The sequence below is a fragment of the Zootoca vivipara genome, chromosome W (genome assembly GCF_963506605.1).
Source record: "Zootoca vivipara chromosome W, rZooViv1.1, whole genome shotgun sequence".
Taxonomy (NCBI): domain Eukaryota; kingdom Metazoa; phylum Chordata; class Lepidosauria; order Squamata; family Lacertidae; genus Zootoca; species Zootoca vivipara.
Window position 1 is genome coordinate 616,980 of NC_083293.1, and position 20,593 is coordinate 637,572.

Sequence of the window (20,593 nt, forward strand, 5' to 3'; positions counted from 1 at the left end):
TAACAAGATTTGAAGGAATAACTGTATAAATGCTTGTTATTGTAATACGTCTTTTTTAAATTGAATGAATAAAGTTTATTTTTAAATTAAAAAAAAGGGGGGGAAAAGAAAAATTTGGAAAAGATGGAGGTTGGGCCAAGTTTTATGAATGGTTTAAATGCGATTTATTGGGAGCAGAGAGCAAACGTTATAGTAAATAACATGGTATCAGAGGAAATTAAAATTGAGAAGGGTACCAGGGCAAGGGTGCCCACTATCCCCCCTATTATTTATCTCAGTCCTGGAGGTCCTGCTGACAATGATAAGAAAAGATGAAGAGATAAAAGAAAGGGGTTGTAGTAGGATCCAAGCAGTATAAACTGAAAGCCTTTGCTGACGATTTGGTTTTGACATTACAAGATCCAGAAACCAGTGCAGTTAAAGCACTGGAAGTAATACAGGAGTTTGGACGAGTTGCAGGTTTTTAATTGAATAAGGGTAAAACCAGTCTTAGATAAGAACCTAACAATTGAGGGGGGAAATAAGTTACAGGAAACCACTGGTTTGTTGTTTGTGGAAAAAGTGAAATACCTGGGTGTTAATATGACTGCTAAAAATTTGAATTTGTATAAAGATAACTATGATAAGCTATGGAATGAAATTAAGAGAGATTTAGATATTTGGTCAAACCTGAAGTTATCTTTGTTGGGCTGAATTTCAGTAGTCAAGATGAATGTATTGCCAAAAATGTTATTTTTTGTTTCAAGCACTTCCTATTATTGATAAGATGAATTGTTTTAAGGAATGGCAAAAGACATTGTCTAAATTCATCTGGCAGGGGAAAAAACCTAGAATGGTACAGTGGTACCTCGGTTTATGAACACAATTGGTTCCGGAAGTCTGTTCATAAACTGAAGCGTTCATAAACTGAAGCGAACTTTCCCATTGAAAGTAATGGAAAATGAATTAATCCGTTCCAGATGGGTCCGCAGTGTTCATAAACCGAAAATTCATAAACCGAGGTGTTCATAAACCGAGGTTCCACTGTATAAGATTTTAACAGATTCGAAAGATAGAGGGGGATTTTCCCTGCCAGACCTAAATATTTATTATGAAGCAGCTACCTTTTGCTGGATGAAAGAATGGTTTATGTTGGAGAATACAGACGTGTTAGATTTGGAAGGTTTTGATAATGTATTTGGATGGCATGCATATTTATGGTATGATAAGATTAAGGCCCACAAAGTTTTTAAGAATCATATAATCAGAAAATCATTGTACAATGTGTGGATTAGATATAAAGATCTATTAGAAAGGAAAACACCTAAGTGGATCTCACCTTTGGAGGCTAAGGCCCGAAAAAGATTGAATATGGAAACTAAGTGGTTGAAATATAGAGATATTCTGACAGAGGAAGGAGACCAAGTTAAGTTAAAATCATATGACCAGTTGAAGGATAAGGTAGATGATTGGTTTCAATACCATCAGATTAATGAAGTGTTTAAAATGGATAAGAAAATTGGTTTTCAATTAGAGAAATCCAAATTGGAAACGGAATTGTTAGATGCTAAAACTAAGAATCTTTCCAAGATGTATAATTTATTGTTGGAGTAGCACACAAAAGATGAACAAGTGAAATCGGTAATGATCGATTGGGCAAGGGATGTGGGGCATAACATTATGATGGGGGAATGGGAGAGAATGTGGAAAAAGTCTATTAAGTTTACTGCATGTAATGTTTTGAAAGAAAATATGATGAAAATGATGAAAATATGATGAATATTTAACACCGGTTAAACCTGCAAAAATTTACCATACACATGATAATAAATGCTGGAAATGCAAAGCTGTGGAAGGAACATTTTACCACATGTGGTGGACTTGCCCCATAGTAAAAGACTTCTGGGAAAAGATTTATAATGAATTAAAGAAAGTGTTGAAAAACACATTTATTAAAAAACCAGAGGCCTTCTTATTGGGCATAGTCAGAAAAGAGATTCCCAAAAAAGATGTTCCTTTCTTTCTGTATGCAACAACAGCAGCAATATTGATAGCTAAGAATTGGAAAACACAGGAGATGCCAACCGTGGAAGAATGGCAAATAAAAATGATGGACTATATGACGGCTGTTTTGTTCTGGTTTTAGGCTGGGATGCCTTCCTTTGCTGACCGAGAGAGCCCACGGGCTCTGCCCAACGAGCCGGGACTAATGAGTAGCCTAGCACCCATAATTTTCCTTAACAGCCCTAAATCCAGCAGCAGCAAGTCCCTCAGCTGTGCAGGTTGGGGGGACCTGAAAAGCCTTACCAGAGGTTCTGGTAAGCCGGGAAAAGGGGGAAGGGGACTGCTCATGCCTACCCCCCTCCCTCCAGGATGTCCCCCTTTTGCTCTTGAAGGGGTGGCCTGTCGGGGACAGGCTCTGGGCTTCCCTGCAGCTCCACAGCATCCCTCCGTCTGCCACAGGCCCATCAAGGCCTCTTCACCAAGGGCCACAGTGGGGGATACACCTCAGGAAAGTAGCCATTGCTCCATCAGGGCTTGGAACCATCTGGTCAGGTGCACAGGAGGAGGAGGAGGGCTGATGTTGGTTTCTATTCCTCTCACAGTGCAGTCACAAGACTGTGTTTATGCATTCCACATATTGTTGGAATCACGGGAGCGGATGTTTGCTGTATTGTTTCCGTTTGTTGTTGGGTTTTTTCGGACTTCTCTCAGCAAGAGACATGCTTTCTTTTGTTCTGCCTTATACTTAGCAATAAAAGTACAGTAGCACACACCTCTGCCTCAGTCCTTCTGCATTTTACTCTGCAAGATATCTGAATATGTGCCCAGTGTCTCCAAGGCACGGGTCATGAAGACGTTGGAGAGCCAGGCTGGAAACATTCCTGAGTTATGCCTGGGGGGGTTGTTCCTCCCCCCCCCCCGCTGGCTTCTAACAGGCTGACCCCTTTCCTTCCCCCTCGGACGCCTCATCCATCAGCAGCCCCTCCTCCCCTCACAAGGACGGGGCCAGGAGCAGCCACAAGAGGTGCAGGGTGCTGAGCAGGGGGGAAAGGAGCTCAGCAGAAGAGCCTTCAGGGAGATAAGACCCCCCCCCCTCTCTAGGGCAGCCAGCTCAGAGGGTACCTAAAGCTCTAACCTCATTTCTGAATTTCCAGGCCTGCATCCACCCCCTCCGTCTGTGCAGGAGGAAGGGAGTGAGGTTTTCTCCAGGTGAGGGGGAAGGGGAAGAGGGAAACTATTCCTCCAGACTCCTTTTGAGTCCAGCAGCTCCTGGGAAAGGCCATTTTAAAAAGTCTAGTTCCCTGAGCAGTCCAATGAGAAACCCAGGCAGCAGGCAATGCTCCTAAGACCTTCCCAAAGTATTAAGGCCTCTAAGATAGTTTGATTTTTTCCAGAAGGGTAAAGAGAGCATCATGCAGGAATGGCAGACTCCTGGGGCCCCTAAGGCAGCACGCTCTCTAATGAAGCATCTGTATGCCTGTGACAAGCCTGCAATGGAATTTACTGGTGCTCCTCTCACAGATGCTCTAATCAGTTCCCTTTTGTATGGCTCTATGATTGCCAAAGATGGGCATGGTTACCCCAGGAATCCAGAGGACAGGAGAGCAGAGATTTGTGGCTCAGATTGCATGCTTCGGATCTTACCATTAGGCAGCAGCTTCCTTCATGGCCAGGGTGACTTACAACTGGTCCAGGCCCTTCTGTCTTGAGCCCATGCATGCCCATGCATGCCCAGCAGGGAATAGCAAGCTGGCCAAGGTTTTGGCCTACATGGCTGAGGCTCATCAGATGCCTTGCAATCCTCAGTAAGAGCCAGATAAGGGGATGTGGCAGTGTGCAGGCAGCTCTGACCTAAACAATGGTCAACGGAACGGATGCTAAAGCCAAAACCAATCTGTCTGGCAACCCCTTCAAGGGGGGAAAAAGCTGCCCTGGTAGAGACCAGGGACACAAAGAAGGCGCTCCCTCACAAGGACAGAAAGAAAAAGGGTCAGAAGGGAAATTCTTCCTTCAGTCCCTAGAAGGGCTCTGTCAATAGCAGAGATCCCAGGGGCTACAAGCCCTCCAGTGAGAGGGGGGGGGGCGTGGTTTACCAAACAGAAACCCATGTAGCCAGTTACTGTCTTCAAGCAGCCTCAGGGCAGGCAAGAGGCAACTCCAGTAACACCAGGCTTGATTCAGACCAGACCCCGCTCAGGGGGAAGGCTGCAGCAATTCCTCAGCTACTAGGAACCTCCACCAGATATCAGTAGATATTCAGCACCATCCAGGAAGGTTTTACAGAATAGTGTTAGACCATTTCTTACACACACTGGAAGGAAAAAAGACACTTTTCTAGATACTGCAGGCAGCTCAACTAGGATTGCCATATTTTGAAGGACAAAAAAGGACATATTTGCCAACTAAATACCATACTATAGGCTATAGAAGCTCTGATATAGTACAATGTTCTTAACTTTCAACAAAAAAAGAGGGTTAAAGAAAGTGGCTGCTTCCCTCACTTCCAGTTATTTGCAGCACAATAACAAGGGACCTGAGGGCAATCAACCACATGGCCAGGACAAAATTAATGCGACCTTTACTGCAAAGGAGTTAAATCAGGCATAGGCAAACTCTGGCCCTCTAGATGTTTGGGACTGCAATTCCCATCATCCCTGACCACTGGTGCTGTTAGCTAGGGAAGATGGGAATTGTAGTCCCAAACATCTGGAGTGCCGGAGTTTGCCTATGCCTGGGTTAAATTGTACCCCAACGACCAGGCTGCCAGCACATTCACTCACGTAAACAAGAAAAACAAATGAAACAACCTCCCCTACACAGCTGACTCACTCACACTCACCACGACTAAAAAAGGGGCAACGGACTTAAAACACGGACTCAGTCCAAATACCCACACACCACTGGGAATAGCAAACAGGATTAAGTTGAAACCCAGGGCTGCCACTTGCAGCATACCAACACTGAAACTGCCCCTGGCAGTTACTCGCCGCTGCGCTCAGCCCAAGAAGTTCTGCAAGATTGTTTAACAACAATGCTCATTCCCCTTTAAAGAGGCAACACAGTCACACATCCCAAAGAAAGTGCACCTGCAGGAAACAAAGCAGAATGTCTAACGGCAAAACTCCCTCTTCCCCAGCAGGACCACGCACACACACACACAACTGTACTCTCCCTCTCACAGGCAGGCAAACAAGGATTATGGAAACGGCCCTTGAGCCAAACACACACACTCACACAAGCAGGGTAGAGAGAACCGGCACTTCTCTACCGCGCTCACTCACCACCGCTACAGACTTCAACTCCCAAACAAAAAAATCAGTCATTTTGCCTAATTTTAAAAATCCACCCGGACGGACATTTTAAACCTGAAAGAGGGTGGATCTGGGAAAAAACAGATGCATGGCAACCCTATGCATAGTGAATGCCTGTTCTGTATACCTGAAGGAGCACCTCCACCCCCATCGTTCTGCCTGGACACTGAGGTCCAGCGCTGAGGGCCTTCTGGTGGTTCCCTCACTGCGAGAAGCAAAGCTACAGGGAACCAGGCAGAGGGCCTTCTCGGTAGTGGCACCCGCCCTGTGGAACGCCCTCCCACCAGACGTCAAAGAGATAAACAACTACCTCACATTTAGAAGACATCTGAAGGCAGCCCTGTTTAGGGAAGTTTTTAATGTGTGGCATTTTAATGTATTTTTAACCTTTGTTGGAAGCTGCCCAGAGTGGCTGGGGAAACCCAGCCAGATGGGCGGGGGTACAAATAAATTATTATTATTATTATTATTGTTGAACACTGAAAAGAAAAAAACTGTTAGAACAGGAAAATTAGTCAGTCTTAATAAGAAAGACATTAAGCATGGTTATATGTAGTCACATGATATTACGATGCAGGCTGATCTGAGGAGCCAAATGGTTTTGACTTGTTCAGGATGATGACACTGGGTTGCAGCTATTAAGATTGCTGTGATCCTTTGATTGGTGAAATGAAATGATGTGTGTGATCTAGAAGTGTATAAAAAAACATTGCTTTGGATGTGGCTCCTTGCAGCCTCCTCTTTATTTTTGAGGTTGTCTCTATGAGCATTTGTATTTCAATAAAGGTCTATCTTTTCACTTGGAGTCTGCATCCTTTTCTTTTGGGTTTCTGTGTGGGTAACTTCCAGTCTAGGAACCTTCTTTTAAATTTCTCAAACCACACTTTGAGAAATGTAGTGGCATCCCTGGTCTGTCTCAGAGAACACACAACTAATTAGTCTATGTACTCTGGCTACTCAAAGCAAGTTTGCCTTTTAAAAAAATGTCTTGCACTACTTCCAAAAGGCTCAGTTCTCCAGAGGCAGACGTTGTTGAACTACAGCTCCCATCATTTCCAACCATGCTGGTTGAAGCTGATAAGACTCCAACTACATCTGGAGAGCCACAGATTACTTATCCCTAGGCTCTGGGGGGCAGAGGAGAGATTTCCAATGTTTAGGAGAAGTCATCAAGTAGGTCTGCAATAGTATGGCAGAGTCATAGTTTGGCACATAGATACTGCAATAAGAAACTATTCCCTGTCCATCTTAAAAGATTACAGCAGAACAAAAGGGCAAGGGAGGTCTCACAATAATGCTGGACCGGCCTAAATTCAGCAGTGGCATGCCAATATGGAATTTGCCAGGACTGCATGCCCTTGAATGAGCAACAGGGTCACCTGCCACCAATCCTGAACCTCTGCTCATGAAAGCCTCCCCACACTTTCACCCTGTTGCCCATGGTTCCTTGTGGAGTGCTGTAATTATCATTAGGAACTATGACAACTAGGATGGGGGCAAGGTCACCACTACAGAGATGTGGAAGAACGGTGAACCAAAAGCTCAGAGGCTTTTGCAATCTTCAGAGGAGGTGTCACTCAAAGTGGGGAAAGAAAAACAGAACAGCAACAAGTTGTGGGTAGTGGTGGACAGTCATCCACAGCAGCTCAAAAGTTTTTTAAAAGGGAAAAAAGGCAGCCAAGCCATTCCAATCCTTTACTTGAAAACACAACTTTCCATGCAGAGTTGTTCAGGTTTAACTGCTGATGTCCTGAGTTAGCTGCCCAGGTCTTCTCCTAGCCACAGGGTGAGGAAAAGCTTCTTTTTTTGTATCTCTTTTTGCTACAGGACAGTTATTTCAACCAACAATGTGTTCTCACTTGAATGTTACAGTACACAAGCCCTATATAAGAGAACTGCTAACAAAAACCCCCTCTGTACACAACTTTACAAACATATTAACATATAAATAACAGGAAGGTTCCAAGCAGGAGACCTTCCGCAGTAGTCTTTTTTTTTGCTTCACACATTTTCTCTCTTTTTTGACATTAATATGGGAGAGTCAGTTCCTTTCCTCAAGCATCACAGGGATTGCTTTGTTTTCTTTCTTTCTTTCTTTCTTTTTAAAAAAACACTTCTCTTTCTCAGTGCCTCTGGCTTCAAGTAAGCAATCCAAGCAGTCCGTGCAAAGTGGGCACCTCCTCCTTGACCTTCTGGGAAGGTGGCATAAGGCCTCGACCAGCTGGTCATCGTTCTGGTTCAAGCTCTTGCTGGAAGACTCGCTTCTTCTCCCGACAGTGCTTCTTGTGGGCCGGCCAGTCTTTCTGCTGGCACTGCGAACCACAGTATCGTGCAACCTGGCACCGCCCACAGATGTTAAATTCTCGTAACTGGAGAGAGGAGTATGGAACAAAAATCAGTATCCCCTTTCAGGGCCCTGAGAAAGAGAGAAAAACATCTCCCCCCCCCCCAAAAAAGCAAGCCAACCAAAAGGGTCCTAAGGTGGCCAGTCCTGGGATAAACTTTGTAGGAACTAAAGCAGGCCTGGTCAGAATCTAGGCAGAACAGCCTGGGAACCCTACAAAATGCTGCCTTGATTTTCATTGTGGATGAAAAATTATTCGATCCCCGCTGGTGCGTTTCTATTGTTTATGAACCTGAAACTCTCATAACTATCTGCTTCTTTTTCTCTACCCCCCCCCCAACCAAGATTCAATGGCCAATCTTACACTTTCTAAATTCAATGGGACTTACTTCTGAGTAAACATATACAGGACTGCACTGTCAATTTATTTCCTCATGGTCTATAGCAGGGAAGGGGAGGTGTGCCTCCCCCCAAGTTGTTGTTGGGACTGCAGCTCTCATCATCCCTAAGCATTGGCCAGGCTGGCTGGGGCTGTGGGAGTTTGAGCTACAAGTAAAACTCGAAAAATTAGAATATCGTTGAAAAGTGCATTTATTTCAGTAATGCAACTTAAAAGGTGAAACCAATCTATGAGATAGATGCATGACATGCAAAGCAAGGTATGTCAAGCCTTTATTTGTTGTAATTGTAATTATTTGTCATTAGGTGGGTCAATTATAAATGGAATGTAATTAATGAAATGTAATAGCGATGTTTATTTTTGTTTATTTTTGTATGATTGTATCTATTTGTTTTATTACTGTGGAATTTCCAGAAGAAAGCATTTTTAAAAAATTAAAGAAAAATTAAAAATAATAAGTTGCATTACTGAAATACCGTATATGCCGGCATATAAGGCAACTGGGCGTATAAGACGACCCCCTGATTTTCAAGTTAAAATATAGAGTTTGGGATATACTCGCCATATAAGACGACCCCTCTTCTAGCCCTTTTTTGGCGGGGAGGGGAGGGGAGGGGAGGGGAGGCTGTCTTCTCCAGCACTCAAGTCTGCAGCCGGGGAAATGGTGGGTTGTTTTTTTAAAAAAAGTTATTGAGAGGGGAAAAGAAGCCATAGAGAGGAGAGAGCTAGAGAGGCAGAGACATCGAGGCAGGCAGAGCCAGCGAAAGGGGAAAAGAAGCCATAGAGAGGAGAGAGAGCTAGAGAGGCAGAGACATCGAGGCAGGCGGAGCCAGCGAAAGGGGAAAAGAAGCCAGAGAGAGGAGAAAGGAGGGGGAGAGAGAGAGAGAGATCCCTTCACTATGCGCTGACAAAGAGAGAAGAGGCGGCTGCTTGACACCAATGAAATACACGAAACTGTATCTCTGCGCTGATCCGGGTCACGAAGCCATGAGGGAGCCGTTCGCCCCGGCGGGGAGCAGCCCTCTCCCGAGAAGCGCTTCTTCACGTTCATACGGTCGCTGCATGCAGCGGGGATGCGGCCGCTTTTGAGCTCCCCCCACCGTATGCAGCGACCGCAGATTTTTGTACCCAGCGTATAAGACGGCCCCCCAAATTTGAAAATATTTTCCTGGGTTCAAAAGCCGTCTTATATGCCGGAATATACGGTAAATGCACTTTTCGACGATATTCTAATTTTCCGAGTTTCACCTGTACTGTTCCACACCCCTGGTTTATAGCCATGGCTTTGTAACACAGGACGCTGCCTTACACCAAATCAGACCAGTGTGGCCCAGTTCAGTGTGGCCCATGTTACAGGTCTTATCTACCAAGATACTGAACCTGGAACTCTCTGCATTCAAAGCAGGTGCTCTCCTGCTGAGCTGGAGACCCTTCCATATCCACAGACCTATTTATATATTTTCCTCCACACAAGCATTCAGAACTGTCCTAAGAGGAACAAATTCCCTCTGCTTAGGTTACCTTTCGGGTGACTTCTATCCATCCTTCTATACAACAGGCAGTGAGGTTTAAAACCAGAGCTGTTCATTCTGACCTTGTTTCCCCACAGCCCCATCCTAAGAAAAAGTGGGTTAGGAAAAGCAGGGGTTGGGCCTATGGGCAACACCAACTAGACCACACCGAGAGGTAGGATGAAGGATTATCCAAGCAGAATGGTAGCACAAAGTCACTTCACAGAACAGAAACACCAATGAGAGAGAGAGAGAGATGTGTCTGAAGCTTGGCAGCCACTGGCCAATATGACTATTTAGGTTAATAACACTGGAGAGAAATTCCTTGCAGGGGGTACAAAGAACACACTAGCTGTGCCGAAGTTCTTTTTGTTTGTTTTTAAAGAAGCAACCACACTCTGGCAAAGAATTGAAGAGTGTGAACTTGCAGCAGCCAGCCTAGAACAGGAACGGTTTTATCCATGACTTGCTTCTGGTTTTGAACGCACCTGTTTCTCAATCACTGTGCAGGGAGGATAGTGACATTCGTAGTATGTGCATGAACTCTCCTCTTCTTCCACAACATCCCCATTAGCATTATAATAGCGCGTCATATTCAGCACCGGAAACTGTTCCTCTATGGGGTCTGTGGGAAGCTGCTGGATCGCCAGCCAGTATAAGCTTTGCTCTCTTCAAGAAAAAACGGCAAATTCAATATTTAAGCAGGAAGCTTGTGCTGCACCATTGCAACATATTAAAACTCCATCCCTCTTAAAGTAGAGAGTTGACAGTTACCACAATCACAACATACCTTTAACACACTCTGATATCACCTTAGACCAGGCATGGCCAAACTTGGCCCTCCAGATGTTTTGGGACTACAACTCCCATCATCCCTAGCTAACAGGACCAGTGGTCAGGGATGATGGGAATTGTAGTCCCAAAACATCTGGAGGGCCAAGTTTGGCCATGCCTGCCTTAGACAGTTATGGCTTCCCCTAAAGAATTCCAGAAATTGTAGCTTGTTAAGGGTGCTGAAAGTTCTTATGAGGCCCCTGTTCTCCTTCATAGACATACAATTACCAGAGTAGTTTAATAATTGATTCCTCATCCAAGGGAACTCTTGAGAATTGTTGCTCTGTGAGGAGAATAAATAACCTAGGAGAGGAGGGGAGACATATCCTCCCTTCTAGGGTCAGGCCAGAGAGAGCCTAGCCCACAGTTTCTTCAGAAGCAAAGAAACACACATAAAAAAATCAAGGAGCTACACAAAGAAACAAGTTCTGGGGCTGTTTGACTTCTGGCCCACTTTGTCCCTCTTGTCTGTGACACTGTTATTGAGATTTCACCTTTGTTTACTAGAGATTTCTTCAGCTTTGAGTCTCCATCCCCATGGAACCAATCGCAGGTTGTCTAGACGATTGTCCACTGTCACTGCATTCAAATGCACGACCTGAAAACCTGGGGCAATGCCCCCACGATGTCTCTCCCTAAAAAAGAAGAAGAGCCACCTGCAATTTCTGACAGGAGGCATTCAGATGCTCCCAGTTGCTTAGACTCCTATAATACATCATGGGCTGCCCTTGAAGACAGTATGGAAACTGTAGCAGGCTCAAAGAACTGCTACCAGGGTTCTAACCAGGACAGGTCATTGGAAACAACACATCTCAGTGGATACAAAAGAGCTTCACAGGCTGTTTTCTGCTGCTACAGAGAAGCGGACACGGAGCAATGGATTCAAACTACAAGAAAGAAGATTCCACCTAAACATTAGGAAGAACTTCCTGACAGTAAGAGCTGTTCAGCAGTGGAATTTGCTGCCAAGCAGTGTGGTGGAGTCTCCTTATTTGGAGGTCTTTAAGCAGAGGCTTGACAGCCATCTGTCAGGAATGCTTTGATGGTGTTTCCTGCTTGGCAGGGGGTTGGACTGGATGGCCCTTGTGGTCTCTTCCAACTCTATGATTCTAGGCTTATTTTGAAGCCCAGCCCACTTCCAGGTGCTGGTTCTGACAATTTAAAACCTTACATGGTTTAGGACCCAATACATGAAAGACACCCACCCGTCCAGAACTTAAGATCTTTTGCTAAGGACCTTCTGCAGGCACCCCTGCCATTAGAGATAAACTGGGTGGTGATCGGGGGAAATGCCTTAGAAGTACCCCTGGCATCTTCTAGGTAGCAGGCAAATTCTTTTATCTTTTAAGCTGATCCAGGCTCTAATAGGGAAGGATCATAGCTCAGCAGTAGAACCTCTGGAGGTAGGAGCCCTGGCTTCAAGCTGTGGGTAACTCTGTGGCATCTGGATTAGCTGTTGCATTTTGCATGGAGAAGGTCCCATGCTCAATCTCCAGGATTTCCAAGCAGGACCAGGAATGCCCGCTGCCTGAAACCCAGGAAAGCTCTTGCCAGTCAGCACAGAGCTAGATGGATCAATCTTCTGACTAAATATAAGGCAGTTTTGTATGTTTGAATAGGTACTGTATATTCCTGTGTATAAGACTACTTTTTAACCCAGGAAAATCTTCTCAAAAGTCGGGGGTCGTCTTATACGCCGGAGTATACGGTAATTATTTTAAAAAAAGGGAGAGGGGAGAAGATGCTTTAACACATAACACAGATCTCACTTTCCCTTTACATAGTGGCTCAGTTTGCACATCACAATAAACCTTAGCTAATGGTTTGCTGTGAATGTGCCTGCCTGGGCCATTTGTCTCTCCTCTGCTAGAAGAAAACAATTCATGATCCTTTGGGCTTAGAGATGTGTCCAAACCAGGGTTTACAGTTTGTCTCGCCTCCAACAAATCACAATCAGAAAGCTAAAAACAAATATTGACTACACACTGAGGTCTGTCAGAAGCAAACCAAACCACAACCCCTGGTTTGGACACAACACTAAGCCAGGGATTGTGGTTTGTTTCTTCCCACCATGAATGGGGAGAGGTAAGGCAGACACTATCTGCTCACGAACAGTAAACCATGGCTTATGGCTTGCCATGATATGTGAGTGTGGCCATTATAGTGTCCATCTCCAAAGACTATACATACACACTCCTCAGCAATTTTGAAACCTGCAGTTGTGTTATCCCCTGCACAATACCTACCACAGTAACTCGTGCAGCAGGCATCCAAACCCCCTTCCTCGGTTTTTGTCAAATGCAAAGGCAAATATTCTAGCGCCATTTCCATCTGCGTCAACCTCCATTCGAACCTGGCCAAAGACAGAGAGCACATCTATTCATGCATTTTGTTTTAAATATTTGTATGCCCTTCTAATCATCAGAGCAGCTTCAAATACAAAACACAGTAATATGTAAGTAAAACTATTAATGGACAGAAACATGATGGCCAGTAAAACTGAAACTCAAGCAGCATAAATGTTAACAAGCAAAGAAATGGCAACATATTAAATACTTGTGCTTATAAAACAGTTTCCTCTTGTCACATAAAATATATTAAATGATGGTGCTATGCCACTGGGGGTGGGGGCTCTGTTCCCAGTCACCACTCTCTTAACATCTGAAGGCACAGGTACTTTGAGTAGAGCCTCCTAAGTTCAAAATCAGGCAGGTCTATCAGACAATGAGAGAAAATGGACAATAATGGACACGGGAAATGTCAGATGACGAGATGCATGCTTTGCCTCAGGAACCCAGTTTCTGTGCTTGAGTTACTCTGTGATGAGTTATCAGGCACTCTATATCAGATCAGAGCCATCTTGATCAGGGAGCCTGAGGATATATATGTATAAAGTATGACAAGTCTTTCCTTCCCCACCCCCATACCTCAAAAGCCCGTGCAGAACCTGTTGATGTCAGGTGAATGAACAGATGCAAGTGTGGTGACAGTATATTTCAAATCTGTTCCTTTTCCAAGAACAATACATTTTCTATTAAACTCTCCAAACCCCAAATAAAATAAAACTCATTCTAAAGTACAGCAACTACCAATTTCTTAAGTGCAGGACAACCGCCTAATTATCCTACTTCAGAGAACAGTTTGAGCCTTTGCAGAGTTTGGTAGTTTTCATAAAAGTCCTTGCCAAAACCCAGATGCCTGGATTCGACCTCAAACCCCATACGCGGCTTCAAGGGAAAATCCCTCCTCTTCTCTCCCTGCCACCCTATTCAGATAGTCATTATATGCAACCTGCAGCTTTCAGGAGCCCGATTTACCTAGGCTCCTCAGCCAATCAGCCTGTTTTTGCTCTACCTTAATTACTGGCTGTGCCAGATTAGGGTTCATATGGAGAGCCACAGGTTCCCCATTCTGGATCCAGAGCAATAGTGACTAGCATGTGGTCCTCCCAATGCTCCCTGACCAATGGACATGCTGACTGGACCTGCTGGGAGTTTGAGTACAACACTACCTGGAAAGGCATCGAGTTGGAGCCCTTGTACAATTCTAGTGAGCAATACATCTTCCATAATATCCTAAGTAGACTAAAGGATGTCGAGAGACAAAATATTGTGGCAGCTGTAAACAAAACTTGCTCCCCTATATTCTATGATTTAAATATCCTAGATAGCAGAGCCAATTACGTCACTAAGTTAATAATCCCAGCCCAACGTAGGGCTTTTATGTTGGCCCGTCTAAATGTTTTTCCATCGGCATTTGTCAGGGGAAGATATCAAAACATTCCTAGAAACAAGAGATTCTGCAGATGTTCTATGAATGTCCCGGACACTGTAGAGCAAATTCTCTTTCATTGTCCATTATATAATACACTCCGTCAATGTTGCTGTCCCCTCTTTTGGGTGGTCTGGAACCCCAGCAAGGTGAAAGTGTGGGATTCTGCCTATCTGATGTTGACCAAAGGGTAACGGCGGGGTAGCCAAGTTTTTAGTAACAGTCCTCCAAGGAGCAGGTTAACAGGGAAAACCACAGATTCTACATATATATATATATAAACAATCAGTCTATGTAGCCAATTGCTGCCTTTTTATATATATTTCAAGGCTCTTATATGTGATTTTTTTCTTTTATGGTTTTATTTGTAAAATGCCTAATAAAGGTTTGATAAGTAAGAAAGACACAGTTAATGTGGAAATAAGGTAGATAATAATGTAAAAATTGGGGTTTGGCTTTTGCTGCCCAAGTCCCATAGAATCATAGAATCATAGAATCATAGAGTTGGAAGAGACCACAAGGGCCATCCAGTCCAACCCCCTGCCAAGCAGGAAACACCATCAAAGCATTCCTGACAGATGGCTGTCAAGCCTCTGCTTAAAGACCTCCAAAGAAGGAGACTCCACCACACTCCTTGGCAGCAAATTCCACTGCCGAACAGCTCTTACTGTCAGGAAGTTCTTCCTAATGTTTAGGTAGAATCTTCTTTCTTGTAGTTTGAATCCGTTGCTCCGTGTCCGCTTCTCTGGAGCAGCAGAAAACAACCTTTCTCCCTCCTCTATATGACATCCTTTTATATATTTGAACATGGTTATCATATCACCCCTTAACCTTCTCTTCTCCAGGCTAAACATACCCAGCTCCCTAAGCCGTTCCTCATAAGGCATCGTTTCCAGGCCTTTGACCATTTTGGTTGCCCTCTTCTGGACACATTCCAGCTTATCAGTATCCTTCTTGAACTGTGGTGCCCAGAACTGGACACAGTACTCCAGGTGAGGTCTGACCAGAGCAGAATACAGTGGTACTATTACTTCCCTTGATCTAGATGCTATACTCCTATTGATGCAGCCCAGAATTGCATTGGCTTTTTTAGCTGCTGCATCACACTGCTGACTCATGTCAAGTTTGTGGTCTACCAAGACTCCTAGATCCTTTTCACATGTACTGCTCTCAAGCCAGGTGTCTCCCATCCTGTATTTGTGCCTTTCATTTTTTTTGCCCAAGTGTAGTACTTTACATTTCTCCTTGTTAAAATTCATCTTGTTTGCTTTGGCCCAGTTGTCTAATCTGTTAAGGTCATTCTGAAGTGGTTAAGGTCATTCTGAAGTGAACTCTGAGTCCCCTAAGTCCCCTAAGTGAACTCTGAGTCCCCTAAGTCCACGATCAGTCAGAGAAGAATGGATGGAGGCAGGATCCAGTGGAAAGCAAGGCAGATATTTATTTTTCTGTTGCAACAGAGTTCAGAGTTCCCTTCAGGAGAGACCCTGAAAAAAGTGTGCAGGAATCTTTAAAGACTTTTGACATTGCCCAACCCCCTTAGCCAAAGGTAAAGGTAAAGGGACCCCTGACCATTAGGTCCAGTCGTGACCGACTCTGGGGTTGCGGCGCTCATCTCGCATTATTGGCTGAGGGAGCCGGCGTACAGCTTCCAGGTCATGTGGCCAGCATGACAAAGCCGCTTCTGGTGAACCAGAGCAGCACACGGAAATGCCGTTTACCTTCCCGCTGTAGCGGTACCTATTTATCTACTTGCACTTTGATGCGCTTTCGAACTGCTAGGTTGGTAGGAGCTGGGACCGAGCAATGGGAGCTCACCCCGTCGTGGGGATTCAAACCGCCGACCTTGTGATCAGCAAGCCCTAGGCTCTGTGGTTTAACCCACAGCACCACCCATGTCCCTTAGCCAAAGACCACCCCAAAATCATCATACATACATCATAGGAGGCAGTCTACAGCAGAAATCCTGTCTGCCAGGATACCTGATAATGGTCGCTGGTTGCATGACCTGGGCATCCTGGCCATTCTTTTGTGATGGTTAATAGTTAGTTCCTGAATCCAGGTCATAGGTTTACCCTAGCCATACACAAATGTGCCCTTAAGACAGGATTTGTAATAGGGAGGCTTTCCCCATTTGCCCACCTTACTGCAGAGGAATATTTGAGGTCATTGGAAGAGTCAAAATGGTTTATATATTTAGATACAGTATGTGTGCATTTATGAATATTTATTCTATATTTGAGACCTTAGAATTCTTATAACAATAACATGATTCTTACCTCAAAAGTGTAACTCTCCACAAGTGGAATGTCTTGCTCATCTATCAGTGTGTACTTTGTCTAGAAAGTAAAGGTAATTAAATTATTTGTATTGATAATACCCTCTAATACCTAGCAGGGCACTTTTCATTCATTTCAGTACACCATTTCAAGCTATTTCAGGGCACATCTTACTTTGAAAAGGGAAGTTTTACACCTTAAACAAGTCATTTTTCTGACCAGGCTGATTTTACACATTTGTCTAAACCAAAGGAAAGCTGCTCCAGCGTTAGCTTTTAGCATTCAGGGATCTCTACCTACCAAAGTGTCCATAAGGCTTCTGAGAAGTCCAAATGCCAGAAAGGGATGTATTACCCTTCTCTTGCCTTTGGAAGTAGAGTAGGAGAGGAAGAAAGAACTTTAAAATGTAAGCCATGCATCCCCAAACTGCGGCCCTCCAGATGTTTTGGCCTACAACTCCCATGATCCCTAGCTAACAGGACCAGTGGTCGGGGAAGATGGGAATTGTAGTCCAAAACATATGGAGGGCCGAAGTTTGGGGATGCCTGATGTAAGCCCTTGCTCAGAGACCAAAATATGCTGCTGAGAGGGGCAGCTGTGGCCCAAGATAGATTACTCCACACAAATCAGTTAGCCTTTAAAGGGCAGTTTTGTGTTTCAGTTTTTGCTATAACAGATTAACATACACAATTTAACCCAAAGTATCTGTAAAGCAGGACTTTGCACCAAATATATTGGAACACATCCTTTGTGGCCCATGTTGATTATTCCAAAAAAAAAAACACTAATAAAAGAAAGTTACAACAAATATGCAGCAAAAAATATGTATCAAATATGCATAACAAAATAGGAAGCTACTTAGGATCAGATCAGACTAGAAGTCCATTAGTATCACCTAGTCTGACCAGCAGCCACACTCCAAAGCAGAAAGGAGATGTTCAGATCACTTGCTATTTGACACTTTGAAACTGCAGGTGCTACCTCTATATGCTTTGCCAATGAGCTATGGGCCCCTTTCCTGCAATTGTAGACTGAAAGGGGGGGGGGGGCTCGCGCCCAAATGAGGGAAATAAAAATAAGGAAATCTATCTGAGGTCAACCAGAGGGACCTGCTCCACAGAACAGCTCATTACTCCCCTACAGGGAGGGATGGAAAGAGAGAGAAGGGACCTCCGAACTAAAACCAGCCTCCCACATCCTTTTTAAAAAAAGTAAAAATAAAGGGAGCATGGAACCCCAATGAACCCAGTGGCGTCACAGAGGGCGAGAGGGGCAGTGATGTGATAGAGGGTGGGGGTGTCCAATGCCTAACAGGCACGGCCACACACACACACACCGCATACAGACACGCAGGTCCATTTCCTCCACTTCGTCACCCCATATGGGCCCCGAGCGCACCTTGCCAGCCACCCGACCGAGCCGCACGATACCCAGCTTGAAGTCGGTCATGGCCTTGACCTAGAAGGGAGCAGAAAAGGGGGAAGCGTGGAAAAGGAAGGAGGAGGGGAGAAAACGGCGCAGATGGGAGGGGGACGCCGATGCCACGCGCCGCCGCCTCGCGCACGCCTTGAGGAATAAGATGGGGCGCGGGGGAGGGGCAGCGCACAGCGCTGCTGCTCGCTGCCGCCTCCACCTCTCGCCTTCCCCTTCAACACTTTAGCCGCGGCCCGCTAATCAGTGAGCGAGCCGCGACCATGCGTCATTGATAGCTGCCCGTGGGCCTCCCGGCTTCAGAGAGTGCATCCTTGACGCCACATCACGTGCTCGGGGGCGGCGACCGATGACGGACATCGCACTTGCGGGAAGTCTCTCTCTCCCCCTACACACTTGCTGCATCCTTCCGGCCCTTCCCCACATCCGGCGATTGGGCGGGGCTAAGCACGTGATGCGAACTTCGCCACTCCGCCTATTAAAGGGAATGTCACATATTATAGGCTTGACATATTTTGAAGGGTAAAATAGAGGATTTTACTATGTTCTTAACTTTCAACAACAAAATATTATTTATTTATTTATTTATTTATTTGCTTTAATTAATTTGTACCGTATTTATTGCAACAATGTACTTCAATTGTTTGTCTAAAGAGAAAAGGGGGAAACAATTTTTCCGGTTACAGGTAGGTAGCCATGTTGCTCCGAGCTCTCTCTTGGAGCTCTTAAAAAGAGCTTGCCGGGGAGCAGAGGAGTCACTTTGGGGCGCAGCCGAGTTCTCACACCCCCATGTAAGCTGATCAGAGCTCGAGGATTCCTCGCCGATCAGCACTGGCGGTTCAAAAGCCTTTGCTGAGAGCCTCTTATGAAAAAACCTCCAATGAAGGAGAGTCCACACTCTTGCTTTCAAGCACAAGTGGAACATCCCTTGCTCATCCTGGTGGTTTCAGCCCATACCATTGGTGTTCACTGCCTTTTCAATCTCTAGAATAAAGACTTCAAAGTTGGGGGTGTTCCAAGAAACTGCTTGTACTTTAAACATATCCTCAAGCCTTGGGAATAGTTTAAGTTGAGGGAAAGATGATTTTCCCTTGGCTGAACACAAACTGCTGTGTGCAGTTTGCAAGGCAACATTCTCCTTAGCATATACAGAAAGCTGGTGAGACAAAGGCTTGTCTCCTCTTTTCCAACCTTGGTGTTGAAGAAAAAGACCTGGAAACAGTTCTCTGCAACAACACTGTCTCCTGCAGATGGCAAATGCTGGTTTGTTGACTTCTTGGGGTTTGGCATCCCTTTGCATGACTAAGCCACTTCTGGTGAACCAGAGCAGCACACAGAAACGCCATTTACCGTCCCGCCGGTGTGGTACCTATTTATCTACTTGCACTTTGACGTGCTTTCGAATTGCTAGGTTGGCAGGAGCAGGGACCGAGCAACGGGAGCTCACCCTGTCACAGGGATTCGAACCGCCGACCTTCTGATCGGCAAGCCCTAGGCTCAGTGGTTTAACCCACAGCGCCACCCACGTTAGTATAGTAGCTACTCACAATTCGCAAAAACCTTTGTTATGGAAATGACGGGGGGCACATCTTTAAGATTGGTTTCCCCCTTCCCCTCAAGCCCCGGGAGATGAGCCCAAACCCATCTCCCCATCAGTCGCACACACGCAACACACACACACCTTTGTAAATACAAGAAAACACTGTCTCTGTGTCTCCATGTAAACGGACTCTGTATTTTATGAATGGAACTTATTAATGAACTACAGTATGTATTTTTGAAACGCTAGATTCTGACAGCTAGCCAATAGAGGTTACCAAACAGCGTCCTCTATAGGACGGAATCTACAGCCTGCTGCAAGCTGCCTGCAAACTGCAAGCACTCAGCTCAGCCTTTGCATGGTCGACTGAGCGCCCTCCTGCTGTTCAGATAATGGACTAAGTGTATTAAATGTATCCGTTTTTGGTTTATATTGCCTAAAATTGTTACAGTGTTACAAATATTGTGCCTGAACATGGGCGTAGGCAGGGGGCGGGGGGCAGTTGCCCCCCCTCTAGAAGCAAAAGCCTGAGGGGCGCAGTGTGGCGGCCCCAGGCTTACGCTCCCTGCGCGCCTCTGGAGCTTCGCGCCGGGAGCCGGAGCCTGGGGCCGCCTCCTCGGAAAAGCTGGGAGGCGCGGAGGAGGCAGCCACAGGCGCGCACTCCCCACGCACCTCTGGAGCTTCGCGCCGGGAGCCGGAGCAGGCCACGTAGCCCCGCCCACATTCCCACTGTGGCCCCTCCTCTCCCGTGCCTTGGCCCCGCCCCTCCCCCAATTTTGATCCTGGGTACGCCCCTGTGCCTGAATGTATCCTTTCAACTTGACAGCTCAGGGAAAGATACCTAACTTTATAAATTCATATAAAACCCATACTTTAACCGATTCTTCTCATTCCAACACCATTTTGACCATTAAAGAAAGGTGAATTTGGGCTTCACCTCCTTCCATGACCCTAGAAGCAGAAAGTCAAGTAGGCAGCGGGAACAGGACATCCTGCCATAATTCTCCAAGCCTGAGCACGTACATGGCACCTTTATCGGCAAGGTGATGTCTCTGCTTTTTAAGATGCTGTCTAGGTTTGTCATTGCTTTTCTCCCACAAAACAGGCGTCTTTTAATTTTGTGACTGCTGTCACCATCTGCAGTGATCATGGAACCCAAGAAAGTAAAATCTCTCACTGCCTCCATTTCTTC

At 45.4% G+C, this 20,593-nt stretch overlaps 1 protein-coding gene across 2 annotated transcripts; it reads right to left on the reverse strand.

The window, feature by feature from the left end:
* Positions 1-6,974: 6,974 nt before the first annotated feature.
* Positions 6,975-20,144, reverse strand: LOC118078655 (zinc finger MYND domain-containing protein 19-like). 2 transcript variants are annotated; one of them, XM_035102579.2, is made up of 6 exons: positions 17,829-20,144; positions 16,431-16,490; positions 12,630-12,736; positions 10,878-11,018; positions 10,038-10,218; positions 6,975-7,663 (listed from the first exon to the last, which is right to left on the reverse strand). In XM_035102579.2, exons 1-6 carry the CDS (start codon positions 17,877-17,879, stop codon positions 7,520-7,522), a joined length of 684 nt encoding a protein of 227 aa, XP_034958470.1. In that variant the 5' UTR covers positions 17,880-20,144; the 3' UTR covers positions 6,975-7,519. The 2 variants fall into 2 exon arrangements, with proteins under 2 accessions (XP_034958470.1, XP_060126001.1); XM_060270018.1 differs by having other exon boundaries at positions 17,767-20,144.
* Between the last annotated feature and the right edge of the window lie 449 nt (positions 20,145-20,593).

What these genes read in the sequence shown, in the direction of transcription:
- LOC118078655 (XM_035102579.2), bottom strand. Translation starts at nt 17,879, where the DNA reads ATGACCGACTTCAAGCTGGGTATCGTGCGGCTCGGTCGGGTGGCTGGC. An exon ending in TCGGTCGGGTGGCTGGCAAG is followed by an intron (nt 16,491 to 17,828) that starts GTGCGCTCGGGG and finishes TTTACTTTCTAG; the next exon opens with ACAAAGTACACACTGATAGA. An exon ending in GCACAGTGATTGAGAAACAG is followed by an intron (nt 7,664 to 10,037) that starts GTGCGTTCAAAA and finishes TCCTCTCTCCAG; the next exon opens with TTACGAGAATTTAACATCTG.